Source organism: Mastigoproctus giganteus, chromosome 2 (assembly GCF_048544385.1).
Source record: "Mastigoproctus giganteus isolate SK-2022 chromosome 2, ASM4854438v1, whole genome shotgun sequence".
NCBI lineage: Eukaryota > Metazoa > Arthropoda > Arachnida > Uropygi > Thelyphonidae > Mastigoproctus > Mastigoproctus giganteus.
Window position 1 is genome coordinate 2,703,170 of NC_143576.1, and position 15,092 is coordinate 2,718,261.

The following is a 15,092-nucleotide window of genomic DNA, read 5'->3' on the forward strand; positions in this document are numbered from 1 at the left end:
CTCTTACACTTAATTCAAACAAGTACTATTTATGTCTTTGTGAGGAAGGAAGGATTATAAAAAAATGTTCTGGAAGTAGTAAACTGAAAAGACATAGGAATGACACAAGATTATAGATTTTATTAAAAAAAAAAAAAAAAAACCTCTCCCACAATGCACTCCCCACCATTTTATAGGCAAGTGAAGTTTTAATGATGTATAACATTTACAAGGTTACAATATGTACTTTTTTTATTTAGCATAATAAGAGCTATTATATGCTCAATACCTCCTATATTCTTTGTAACCATTAATAAATAATACAGGGATTACCTTGATCTGTTTATAGGAAGGCTTCTTTTCCAATTCTCCTAGTCCATCATGTAAAACAATTAAAATACAATAAAATTGATAAACTTCATTTTAATGTTTTCCATACCGACAGCGATTTAATAACCTTGAATAACTGTTAAGACCCCAACCTGATTCCAAAAAATATTAACCATGATGCAACTATCAGCAAAGGAAAACATTAGGTCAAAATTGTAAATAGTTTAAACACGAACAAGAAAAATTTTTTTTTCTTGTTCATTTTTAAAGTTTTTTCTCTTTTTCTTTTTTTTATTGTTCGCTTTTAAACTATTTGTAATTTTGATATGTTTTCCTATGCTGATAGTTGCGTCATGGTTGATATTTTCTGGAGTCGTGTTGGAGCCTCAATGGTGATTCCAGGTTATTAAATCACTGTCATACTGTCGGTATGGAATGCATTAAAATGAAGTTTATCAATTTTATTGTATTTTAATAGTTTATTAAAAGGAACTAGGAGAGTTAGAAAAGAAGACTTCCTATAAAGAGACCAAGGTAATCCCTGTATTATTTATTAATAATTTTTTATTACAAAAATCATGAGTATTTTGCTTGTTAAATAACATTAGCAGCAAGCAGCTCACTGATGAATGTCCCTGACTTCATGACTACATGTGCACCAGGTATGCTGCTCTTAAAGATTAATGAATAAGTAGCTATGGTTTGGCATTAGGATTTATGTGTATGAATATATAATTTGATAGTATGAACCACAGGTATAAGGCTCAATACATTCTACATTGATATCAACATTTGTAAAGGAATAAGTGAAGTTTAACCCAATATGATACGTAGAACACTTCCATATGATACTTGCTTGAAATTAAAATGAAAACAATTAAAAAGTCGAAAATCTTACATTACAGTAAGAAATAATTAAAAATCAGTCAAACACAATTAAAAATCATTTTAATGCAATTAAAAATCAATTTAACACAATTAAAAATTAAGTAAAAAAATTAATTTAATGAAAAAAATTGCAAAACAATTTTCCTTCTTGAAGCTGACAACGCTTTGTGATTGTATCACGTGATCACAAGAATGAAAATTACCGAATAGGGGTGAGCATAAAACTTAAATAAGGATTATTTGTCTTCGCACATGTGATTTTAAGTAAAAGACCACGAATCGGAGATTAAATATGGCCGGCGAACATCAACAGAATTCACATGTAATTTAATTTTGACGGTTTCTGCTATGCCATTAATACTCTCATATAATTACGTTGGACGCTAAGTATTTTGGCCTCGTTAAATGAAAAAGTATGTTTTTCATTAATGGCAGGAAAGACTAATTTTGACGCTGCTGAACGAGAAGCACGATCTGAGGCAGTGTGTTGATTAACACGAAAATTCAGAGGAAACCGTGTAGAACCTTGGTAAGACGATTCGCAATCACGGCAAAAAATGTTGTATACCAAGTCATTTATTTGTGTTGCGAACGAGGAAAGGACGGAGAGATTGTTCAGTATAGTGTATAATTTCCGTATTGGCCTGGCTACAATTTTAAATTCGGTATCTTTAAAGAATCTGTTAAGTTGATTGGGCCACTGTTCAACATATGGGACAGAAATTTTAATATATTTCTGTCCCATATGTTGTGGACTATATTAATATCAAAAGTATTTTTTGATATTACTATTGTCGGTTGGTGTAGTTTTTTGTATCCTATCCTTAGCTTGTACCCTGATTCGGTTTATTGTAACAAGGGCATAACCCCTGTTTAAGAATCTGCTGGTTAATATTTATATTTCTGAGCCCAAAGCAGATTCCGTCATTGAATATTTATATGCATTGTGAAATTTATCAAAGATAATTGATTTTTTGTACCCCATTTCGTACGCCTTTTCTACCCCATATCACATAGCTGATTAGACAATGTTCTAGTTATTACTGATAGTAGAACTATTCAAGACATTTTACATTTGTTTAATAATTCATACTAGACTCAAATTTACATTGCAAAGGGAGAATACGAATACTAAGTCATTAAATTTTCTAAAATTTCGAATAAAATCCAATTTAACACCTATCGTAAACCTATGATAGGTGTTAAATTGTATGCTTCAGCATTATAACAGTTATCACCCATTCGCCTACAAAAGATCGATCATCTTTTGATTATGTTTAATAAATTTCTCAATGCATATAAATATTCATCAGCGGAATCTTTAATCAATTTCTCAATCCATATAAATATTCAATGGCAGAATCTGCTTTGGGCTCAGAAATACAAATATTAACCAGCAAATTCTTAAACAGGGGTTACCCCCTTGCTACAATAAACCGAAGTAGGGTACAAGCTAAGGATAGGATACAAAAAACTACACCAACCAACAATAGCAATATCAAAAAATACTTTATTTTTGTCCCATATGTTGAACAGTGGCACAAACAACTTATCAGATTCTTTAAAGATACTGAATTTAAGATTGAAGCCAGGCCAATACAGAAATTACACATTATACTGAACAATCGCTCAGTCCTTTCCTCGTTTACAACAAAAACCTGGTACAACATTTCTTGCAGTGATTGCGACTCGTCTTCCCAAGGTTCTACATGGTTTCCTCTGAATTTTCGTGTTAATGAACTCGCGGCCTCAGTTCATGTTCAGCAGTGTCAGAATTAACCTTTCATGCCATTAATGAAAAACATACTTTTTATTTAACGAGGCCAAAATACTTAGCGTCCAACATAATTATACGAGACTATTAATTGCAGAAACCATCAAAATTAAATTACATGAGAATTCTGTTAACGTTCACCGGCCATATCTAATCTCAGATTCGTGGTCTTTTACGTGCATGCGCGAAGACAAATAATCCCTATTTCAGTTTCATGCTCACCCCTATTCGGTAATTTTCATTCCTGTGATCACTACATATGGTCGCAAAGTGTTGTCAGCATCAGGAATGAAAATCATTTTATAATTTTTTCGTTATATTAATTTCTTTACTTAATTTTTAATTGTATTAAATTGATTTTTAATTATTTCTTACTGTAATGAGATTTTCTATTTTTTAATTGTTTTCGTTTTAATTTCTGGAAAGTATCATACGGAAGTGTTCTACGTATCATATTGAGGTAAACTTCTCTTATTATTTTACAAATAAATATATAATGTATTTAGTGCTAAGGAAGACATATCACAAATTTTAAATATTTCTTGCCTGAATTTCATTCATAAGCAACATCTGATATGTTTAAGGGATGACTGTAAGAAAACAATTTCCTTCTAAAAAGAAAAGGTCAAGAAAGCTATATCCCTATAGAAAGGAGCCATGCAAATGGTTTTTTTTTTCCCCTATTTGCTATGATAGCTCAAAGGATGAAAAAATAACTAAAGACCTGAAAGCTTGGCTTCTGTTCTACAAAAGATTATATATTCCATGTTAAGACAGCAATACAAAATTATAAGGAAATCACAGCATTGTTTTGTTCAGGAGCAATCATGTTCAATTAAAACAAGTAGTTATTATGGATTACAACCATAATTCGGATGCAAAGGATAATTTTTACATCACTGACATATTTTAGACATATATTATTTTCTTTGTAAGGTTTCATTTTTTTAAATTTTTATTTATTTATTTGTTGTTATGACAATGTAAGGTTTAATTAAAAAAAAAAAAACTATTTTAAGATTTTTATTAAGCCTTAAAAAATTTAGAGCAAAAAAAAACTAAAATGTTTAATATCAACAACTATGCTGATTTTTCATCAAAATATCCTCCATGAGATTTTATCACTGCTTTACACAGATTAATTTGCAATTAATTTTATAATACTGTAGTAGTATTAGTAGTGGCATGTGATGCAAGAAAGGAACTGCATGAGCTTTTGCAGCATCAACCAAAAAAAAAATCACACCATTCCCTCCAAATGCCGGTCCAGTTCTTCCTTAAATTTATTTAACCTATGAACTTCCACAACGACAGATGTAAGTTTGTTCCAGAAATTAACCACCCGCTGGATAAAGGCAAATTTCCGCACATCTATTCTACATCTGTCTTTTCTTAATTTGAATTTATGCCCCCTTAAGTTGGTAATCTGAACAAGTGGAAGGATCCCATCTGAATTCAGCATGCTCAACCCATTCAAGGCCTTATACACCTCAATCAGATTACCGTGCAACTGGAGACCTCCTAGTCTCCAGCCACCACAATTTTCAGAACTTAAGCCTCTCTTGGTAAGAGGATCCCTTCATTCCCCTCACCAATCTTGTTGCCCTTCTCTGTACATGCTCAAGCAAATCTACATTCTTCCTAAAATGAGGCCTCCAGACCTGTACGCAGTACTCAAGGCATGGCCTGACCACTGCCTTATACAGAGGGACAATCACCTCCTTTTCCCTGCTAGCAAAATTACTATATATCATTGACAAAACCCCATGACTTGCCCTGGCAGCCTGTCTGCATTGCTCAGAAAACTGCATATCTGACTGCACAATTACTCCCAGGTCTTTTTCATTTTCTACCACCTTAAGTGTAGTACCACACAGTTGGCACGTTCCTCTGGGGTTACTTCTACCCATATGCAGTACTTTGCATTTGTCAAAGTTAAACTTCAGTTGTCACTTCTTAGCCTATCTGCCCAAATTTTCTAGATCCTGTTGCAGTAGCACACTGCCATTACTGTCATTAACAACCCTGCCAACCTCTGTATCATCTGAAAACTTTGACACTAAGCCTGATATACATTCATAAATATCAGTGATAAATATACAAAACAAAAGTGGACCCAACACCGAACCCTGTTGGACTCCACTAATAACATTAGTTCACGAAGAGCAGCACCCATTGATTACCACCATTTGTCTTCTCCCACTCAACCATCCTTTAATCCATTGTAGCAACTTACCCTTAATACCATTCTGCTCCAATTTGTACAATAGTCTTCCATGCGCAACAGTGTCAAAAGCTTTCCTGAAATACAAATATATGATATCAAAATTATTTTTTGCATCCAGTTCCTTTGTAACAACATCATAATATCCAATCAAATTTGTCATTCAAGACTTTCCCTTCACAAACCCATGCTGTGTCTCAATTATTGCTGCAGTCTTCTCTAGATGATCCTGCAATGCATCTTTAACCAGTGATTCCATTATTTTACCCAGAACAGAAGTTAAACTAAACTGGTCTGTAATTACTTGTGTCACCCTTTGATCCCCATTTGTGAATTGGGGATAAATTTGCACATCTCCAGTCCGTGGGGACCTCCTCTGAGTCCAAGAATGCTGTCATAATTATGGTTAAGGATTTTCTTAGTTGCTTTGCCGCCTCCTTTAATATAACTGGAGAGACACAATCCACCCCAGGTGCCTTTCTTATGTTTAATAGTAGTAGTAGTAGTAGTACAGGCATGTGATGCCAGAAAGCAAGTGTATGAGCTTATGCAGCATCAGCCAAAAAAAAAAAAAAAAAATCACACCATCCCTTCCAAATGCCTGTCCAGTTCCTCCTTAAATTTATTTAATCAAGAAAGCAAGTGTATGAGCTTATGCAGCATCAGCCAAAAAAAAAAAAAAAAAAAAAAAAAAAAAAATCACACCATTCCCTCCAAATGCCTGTCCAGTTCCTCCTTAAATTTATTTAATCGTTAACTTCCACAACGACAGATGGAAGTTTGTTCCAGCAATTAACCACCCGCAGGCTAAAGGCAAATTTCCGCACATCTATTCTACATCTGTCTTTTCTTATTTTGAATTTATGCCCCCTTAGGTTCATAATCTGAACAAGTGGAAAGATTCCATCAGAATTCATCATGCTCAATCCATTCAAGGCCTTATACACCTCAATCAGATCACCGCAGAGGTGCCTAGTCTCCAGCCACTGCAATTTGCAGAACATAAGCCTCTCTTGGTAAGAGGATCCCTTCATTCCCCTCACCAATCTTGTTGCCCTTCTTTGTACACGCTCAAGCAAATCTACATCCTTCCTAAAATGAGGCCTCCAGACCTGTACGCAGTACTCAAGGCATGGCCTGACCATTGCCTTATACAGAGGGACAATCACCTCCTTTTCCCTGCTAGCTAAATTCTTATCTATCATTGACAAAACCCCATGACCTGCCCTGGCAGCCTGTCTGCATTGCTCAGAAAACTTCATATCTGACTGCACAATAACACCAAGGTCTTTTTCATTTTCTACCACCTTAAGTGTAGTACCACACAGTTGATATGTTTCTCTGGGGTTACTTCTACCCATATACAGTACTTTGCACTTGTCAAGGTTAAACTTCAGTTGCCACTTCTTAGCCCATCTGCCCAAATTATCTAGATCCTGTTGCAGTAGCACACTGCCATTACTGTCATTAACAACCCTGCCAACCTTTGTATCATCTGCAAACTTTGACACTAAGCCTGATATACCTTCATCAATAACATTTCTAAATATACAAAACAACAGAGGACTCAAAATCGAACCCTGTGGGACTCCACTAATAACATTATTCCATGAAGAGCAATGTCCATTGATTAACACTCTGTCTTCTCCCACTCAACCATTCTTTTATCCATTGTAGCAACTTACCCTTAATACCATTCTGCTCCAATTTGTACAATAGTCTTCCATGCGCAACAGTGTCAAAAGCTTTCCTGAAATCCAAATATATGATATCAAAATTATTTTTTGCATCCAGTTCCTTTGTAACCACATCATAATATCCTATGAAATTTGACTTTCCCTTAACAAACCCATGCTGTGTCTGAATTATTGCTGCAGTCTTGTCTAGATGATACTGCAATGCAACTTTAACCAGTGACTCCATTATTTTACCCAAAACAGAAGTTAAACTAACTGATCTGTAATTACTCGTGTCACCCTTCGATCCCTCTTTGTGAATTGGGGATATATTTGCACATCTCCAGTCTATGGGGACCTCCCCTGAGTTCAAGGATGCTCTCATAATTATGGCTAAGGGTTTGCTTAGTTGCTTTGCCGCCTCCTTTAATATAACTGGATAGATCCCATCTACCCCAGGTGCTTTTCTTAAATTTAACTTCAACAATTTCTCCTCCATGTTGCTCTCAGTTATTACAAAATCATTAAGCACCCTGCTACAATTTGATAACCTTAATAACTCCTCATGTGTGAATGTAGATGCAAAATACTCATTCAGTTTGTTTGCTATCTGAGCAGGATCATCAACAGTTGAACCATCGATATCAAATGGACCAATCAGATTCATCCCCTTCCTTTTAGAGTTTATATAAATAAAGAAATCCTTGCTGTTTTTCTTAGCATCCTTTGCCAAAGATTTCTCGTAATCTGCCTTCGCATGCGTAACCTCCTTTGTGACCTGATTACAGACTAGCTTATATCTGCCATAGGCTTCTGAGTCGCTTGATAATTTATATGCATCCCATGCATTTTTCTTCTCTGTCTCAAGTCTCATTAGTTCATTTGATAACCATTTAGGCCTAAACCTTGAACAATATTTCTTAATAGGTATGAAACTTTTAGTAGCTTCCACGATTAATTCCTTGAATGTTCCCACTTAGAATTTACTGTTGGTAACATCGTCAGTTTATCCCACTGTACAGAATTTAAAAACTGTCTGAGACTACTGTACTCACCTTTACAGAAGCAAAAACCCTTTCCTTTACCTCTGATGGTAATTACATCTTTAAGTAAATCTCACATCAGTACACTGTGATCACCGCCACCTAGTGGTGCCTTTATCTGCAAATTCTTAATACATGAATGATCCCTGCTGATAACCAGATCAAGAGTATTACCCTCTCTGGTTGCCTCTCGAACATGCTGCTGAAGAAAACAATCATCCAATAAATCCACAAAAGTCTTACTAGTGTGTGAGTGACCAACCCACACAAGTTCCAGTCAATATCTGGGAAGTTAAAATCCCCCATTATAAGACATTCTGATTTACTAGCCCACTCTATTTCTCTGTACAATTGTTCATTGAACTCGTTCGAGTCATTAGGCCTATAACACACTCCTACTCTTATTTTTGCTTTCGCAGTGCTTATGTCACACCAAACTGACTCAACAGTGCATCCAGTTCATCTATATCAACTGGATGCAGTTCTTTTGATTTTATGTTTTTCTTAATTAACAGCATGACACCTCCTCCCTTCCTATTCTGGCAATCCTTTCTGTACACATTGTACTCCCCAAATTCCAATTCTGCATTCCTAATATCAGTGTGACACCACGTCTCTGTATATTCCAACAATATCCGCCTTTGATGTCTTGACCAACACTTCAAATTTATTTACTATACTTCTAGCATTGGTATAAATGCAAGCATAAATGCACCTATTCCTATTCCTAGTTACCCTGACACATCCCATATACCTACCTGTTTCATGATGACTGCCATCAGTCCCTGAAACCCCCAGCACCCCTTGCTCCAGGTCGCTACTTATTCTAATAGAAATCGTGCATTTCACCTCTGCCTGCGGCTACTTTTAACTTTTTAGTCTGTGAATCGCCCCCAAGCTAGCAGTTTTCCGACCCACCTAACACTGCCTCAATAGCATCGGCAAATCTTCTTGCACCCTTTCTATTTAAGTGTATCCCATCCCTGCAGAAGCAGTCTCTCCTGTTAACAAGCACAGATCACGCTGAAAAAAATTCTACCCTTTGAACCTTGCACATTCCCTCCAGGGCCGAATGAATTGATTGACAAGGCTCTCATCATGTACTCCCTCCTATCGTGTCTGGGCAGAATTGCAGACACTTTCAGATTTAACCCTGACTCACGACTTTTTTGCAACATTGACCTGTACTTGATAAGTAAATCTTCATATCTCCTACTCTTATGTCATTGGTGCCAATGTGTACAACAATATCATCTTTTGTGCCCTTGAAAGATGATATATGCTTTACAATGTCATCAACTTTTGACCCTAGCAGACATACCCTTGTCCTGTTCCATCTATCCTTTTTACACAATATATTCCCCGTCTCCCTGACAATAGAATCACCAACAATAACTAGTTCCTTTGGGACCAGCGCAATCTGCCTTTGAGATTGCCGCTGTGTTGCCTGATGCCCAGGAGTGAGCTCTGGCATTGAGTTGGGCAGGTGAGAGCTTGATGGGCCCCTCATATTAATTTCTTCGAGGGCATCTACCCTACACCTCAAGCTCTCATAGATACCCAGTAGAACGCTGAGTTGATGCCTAATTTCTAGACACTCTCTGCACCTGGCACACACACACACACACACACAAAGACATCCTCCTTGGCTAGATCATGTTCTGTTCCAGAGAGTTCGGCAAACATTTCACAAGTTGCAAATTTTTTTTAGGCTGTGATGCGTTGGAGAATTGTCACCCCCTCTGTTCTCCCCTGAGTCACAGCACTCCTGCCACTTTGTGCCCGTTGGTTTGCTGCTCTAGTCTTAGGCATGATATTTTAAATTAATAAGATCAATAAATTTAATTAATTAATTGTCAATACCACGCTATCTAATAGAATCCTAAATGCAGTGATGCGTATTATGCTATATAATGATACGTTAGAGCCACCTAGTTACCATAATTAAAAATTTGAATTCCCTACTACTCTATACAAAAACAATGGCTGCAAGATTCGAACGAAATAATGGTTTTACGTATATTAAGTCGTAATCCACAAAAGCTCTTTATCTAATTTAAAAATAAAAATAACCAGCATAACTATAACTATAAAGCTACGTATAAAGTACAATATAAAATAACAATTAGGTAAATAAAAAGGCAAACACTTACTGCCTTTTCGGAGCCTGTAATTCACAGCTGTAATTTTTAAAGAGAGTCAGCACCCTCTCTTTAAAAATGTCTCGACTAACATTATTCAAAGCAATCTGCAAGGTTCCCATACATTTTTTGAAGATGGGCAGACTTCACGGACATGACAGTCTAGATCCGCGGTCGGCAGCCTTTCGGACCTCACGGACCACTAAACTCAAAATTTTGAATCCCGTGGACCACTACCATGATTTTTTCCATAAATGTAACATTCTAAATATGAAATGGTACTTACACTTGTTTTTGCACTCCAAGTCATTTGCAAAAAATTGGATATCATTAATGTTAATATAATTAATAATATAATGGCCTTATAATGATAAAAAAAAAAGTATAATAAATAAACGCAGATATATTCATTATGAAATATGCAAAAAACATTTTAAATTTCATTTTATTAAAAAAAGAATTAACAGAAACAATTAATATTAACAATTCTCAAATATTGAGTGCACTTCGACATAGAGGGCTATAAAGGTTTAATTATAGCAAAATAATCAGTCTGACATTTGTTGCTGCTTGTTTGAAATAAGCTGTTGAATTCTTGGCTCCAATGACGCTACTGCAACACGAAGAGCCATTTGTATTTATAGCCGACAGCAGTACTTGTTTTCAATTGCCCTGCCAACCTTTGTATGATCCACAAACTTGGACATTAAATGTGATATATCTTCATCAATATCCTTGCTGAACAGACAAAACAACAACGGGCCCAGCACCGAATCCTGGGGAACTCCACTAATAACATTTGTCCATGAAGAGCAGTGTCCATTGATTACCACTCTCTGTCACCTCCCACTCAACCATTCCTTTATCCAATGTAGCAACTTACCCTTAATGCCATACCTCTCCAATTTGTACAGCAATCTTCCAGGTGCAACAGTATCAAAATGCTTTCCTGAAATCCAAGTATATGATATCAAAATTATTTTTGACATTCAGTTCCTTTGTGACCACATCGTAGTATCCAATCAAATTGGTCAGACAAGACCTCTCTTTAACAAACCCATTCTGTGTCTTAACTATTACTACAGTCTTGTCTAGATGATCCTGCATCTCCGTAGCCGAGTGGTCAGGAGCGGGAGTGCAGTAGCACACGCTCTTTGAGTAGACCAGGGTTCAAGCCCCTGACTGCTGAATACGGTCGATCTGCGAACCCGCACTGGACCAGCGTGGCAGATTATGGTCCATTTCCCTCAGCATTAATTGTTGAGGAGGCTTCCATCCTGCAGTGGGTTGATAATGGCTGCACTTTTATCTTTTTTTTTTTATATATGCAATCTTGTCTAGATGATCTTGCATGTATATGCAATTACAATGTTTAAAAGATAAAATTAGTCAAGAATTAAATTTTATTTTTATATCATTATAAGAAAGAAAACCAAGTTTTCAATAAAAGTTTTATAAATTATTTTACCTGAAATTCTTTAGCCTTAAAATTTTCAGGTTTTACATCTTGCATACTATAGAAATATGCCATTACCACGTTGTTAGGCCCTCCATTGATGGGTGCCTGATTATGTTACTAGTTATGTTAGGTGCCTGGTTACATTACTTAACAAGAAGTACCAACAAGCACAAAAACAATGGCCTGGGAGCAGTATATTTTATTGTAAGAATGAGGCAATTCATAGTTTATTTGTTCAAAATATGTGACTGATGCATTCTGTAGCAAACTAAAGTTTGCTTCAAATAAAATTATTCATATGCATCAATAGCATAATCAAATTTTGCAAATTCTATTACTTGAAACCTTTAGCAATTTGCAGCAGTAAAATTTAATACATTTTACTGCTATAACTTCAAAAGGTATATAAGCTAAAAATTCAAACCAATTTACAATGTCTTCTGTCCATCTACATAAGTTTTATAAGTGTTTAGATATTTTAAAGTTAATTTCTCTTGTAATTTCTATGATATAAATAAGGTCTAACTGGCAAACAAAAATATTTATAGGTCTTTTATTTTATTTTTATAGCATGAACACAAAAAAAAAGTCTGCCATCCCTGCTCTTGCCCATGCCTTTCCCTTTAGTATCTGTTTTATCCTTTCTTGCTCCTACAATAATCAGCTAAGTTAAGCTAGAAGACATATATTACCTTTTGTTCAGAATGGACTTTATAAATCTGTCGTAACAATTCCATTTCCTTCTGCATGTGTACCAACTCGATCCACGGAGTAACAGGTAGATCAAATAATCTTTCAGCATTAGCTAGGTCTTGTTTGGTTGTTTCCATGTCTTCTATTTGACTTGAAAAATAATGCAACTTCTCTAAACCTAAAATGTAAACATTAATTTTTTAAATCAAGATTAAAAAATAGAATAATTTCTTTCTTAAGAAAATTGAATTTTCACATTTAGATAATAAATAAGTACACTTAATTTAAACTAAGCCTATACTTTTTCAAGATTAGGTAATAAAATCCAAATAACAGAAAAAACAAGTTTTTTGGTGACCTATGAGCATGATTGTGAAAAATGATGCAGTCATCAACAAAAAGGGGCCTGGAGAAAGTTTTTCACAGCTGAAGAAGTTATTCAGTAATAGAAATATGTTTGACAGCAAAAAGAACTGATTTAAAAAGGACCAGTAGACAGTGGCTATATTAACTTGAAATGGCTGGTTTGACAGGAAGTTTTTAATAAAAATTGCTAAGTGTCCTGCCCTGAGACCAACGTCACAAATGTCTTTTAAAATTCTATATCTCCAAGCTCCAAGTCATATGCTTTTCCGTATCAAAGAAAATTGATACCAGGAGCTCACATGTCAGAAAAGTATCATGTTCCCAGTTAGAATAAATGGTTGAATGCTGGCCTGTTCCTTTGGAAGCCACATCATGTCATGGAAAGCAGATCATTAGATTCCAAATACCACATAAGGTTTGCATTCTAATTGTTTCAGGATCCTACACAAGCAGCTGGTACTTGTGTAATATTACACAAGTACTAACTAGCTGCAAGTACCAACAATTAACTACTGCTGGCTGAAAGCAAATTTCCACATATCTATCCTGCAAACTTCCTTCCTCAATTAAAATTTATGTCACCATATATAGCTTAGTCAAACTGTTCAAAGCTTTAAACAACTCAATCACACGTGCCTAATTCCAGGGGGCTGCAATTTGCAGAACCAAAATCTTTTATTGGTAAGAGTACACTTTGTTCTTCCCCTCACTAATCTAGTTACTCTTCTCTGTACAAGTTTGAACAGATCCACATCTTTCCTAAAATGAGGCTTATAGACCTTATACAATACTCGAGGTGTAGCTTAACATGATTGTGTAGCTTAACATTGCCTTACATGATGGGATAATCACCTCCATATCTCTGCTGGAAAAATTCCAGTAAATCATTGACAAAATCCACATGTTCTATCCTAGAAGACCATCTGCACTGCTTAGAGAACTTAAGTTCACTGCGAAATTACCCTCCAAATCCTTTTTGTTTTCCACTACCTTGAGTGGGGTACTGCACAAAAAAGAAAGTTAGCCATATCATGCCAAGCAATGTTGTAACTGATAGCAGAATTTCCAGCAGTGATTCTCTTGTGAATTATAGCTTTTTTTTTTTTTGTTTCCTTTTGTTACTGCATGTATGCCAAGCTCTTCCTAGCTAATGGAAAAATATTTCTTTCACAAGCTGATGGGAGGGCAACAAACTAAATTACTATCAGATGAATGAGTTGCTGAGGAAGTGATTTCTGCCCTAAAGAAAATTCAATCTGGGAGACTCAACAGGAACTCAAGTGTTTGATGCTGAGTCAGGCAACATACTCCTAAATCCAACCCCCAAGAAATGAATCGACCATACAGTATGCTTTGGTTCAGTAGGAGGTAGTTTTAATCTGAGAACTTAATTGTAAGGGAGACAGGGATGTGTATAAGAAAGACAGACAGCATGGAACCATACTATGTCTATTGGGCACAAACTACAAATGTAATAAACAACTTATTAGTTTTTAATGAGACTAGTGGGTGCATGGATAATACATGGAATAGTATCAAATTGCAGGTAAAAAAAAAAAAAATTGTTATTTCATAAACCAATTATGTCATATCGAAAAATTGTCATGAAATAAGGCAAAATTTCTGGCTCCCACCCCCCCACAATTTTGTCCAGGAATGACAGGATGGATTTTATGGTGAAAGTTTTATGGATTTAACAATTATGCTTGAACAATTTGTAAGGCTTATGGAAAGAAATTTTTCTCCGCATGGCTGGCCTTTATTGATAGACAGAATTTATTCTTTAAAGATAATATTTACTTAAACAGAACAGATGCAAGAGTTTTTGCCAATGCCATTGAGGAAGCAATGGGTTTAAGGAAACTGCTAGTTTCAGGGTAGGCTGGGATTAGGGAAGTCTACACACAATCGGTTCAGGTCGGTAGCACAAGACAAAAATACAGTTGCAACCTCCCTGAAAATGATTGTGTGCAAGGGCACCTCCATAGCCAGGAGCAGCAGCAGTGCGTAGCACACATTTCTTAATTAGACCGGGGTTCAAGCCCATGACAACCAAATATGGAGGATACGGAAAGGTCAGGGAATGACCACCGCATATCCCCAGAGCAATATGGCCTTAGCTGCTAATGCTCCTAAAAACCAAATAACAAACAAACAAGCTTGTGTGCAACTATTAATTACCTTAACCCAATGAAAGGCAGCCTTCAGCTACCATTCAGGAGCCGCCCTAGCTAAGACAACAATTAATCACTGAAATGAAATGTGTAATAGAAGCAAAATCCATCAAATATATTCTTTGAGCAGCATGGTGCATAGGTTTATCAAGTAATGGAAACTGGTGAAATAATAAGCACTTCAACCTTCACAGAGTAAGCTTGGTATGTAAGGCTAATTGTGTTATAAGGACTGCATTACAAGTATTCACCAAAGAAGTGGTAAAGGAAGTACCGTGAAATGTCTGAGAATAATCTGTAATTCTTTAAGAAATTAAAGGCAGATTATGCTCCATGCAGGTTGAA

At 35.8% G+C, this 15,092-nt stretch overlaps 1 protein-coding gene across 1 annotated transcript in view; it reads right to left on the reverse strand.

Annotated features, from left to right (window-relative positions):
- Nucleotides 1–15,092, reverse strand: part of Dhc98D (Dynein heavy chain at 89D) — a 971,787-nt gene that overhangs the window by 893,851 nt on the left and 62,844 nt on the right. Inside the window, exon 9 of the mRNA XM_090387912.1 lies at nucleotides 12,207–12,385. Coding sequence (XP_090244038.1) covers nucleotides 12,207–12,385 — 179 coding nt within the window. The remainder of the gene's footprint in view (nucleotides 1–12,206; nucleotides 12,386–15,092) is intronic.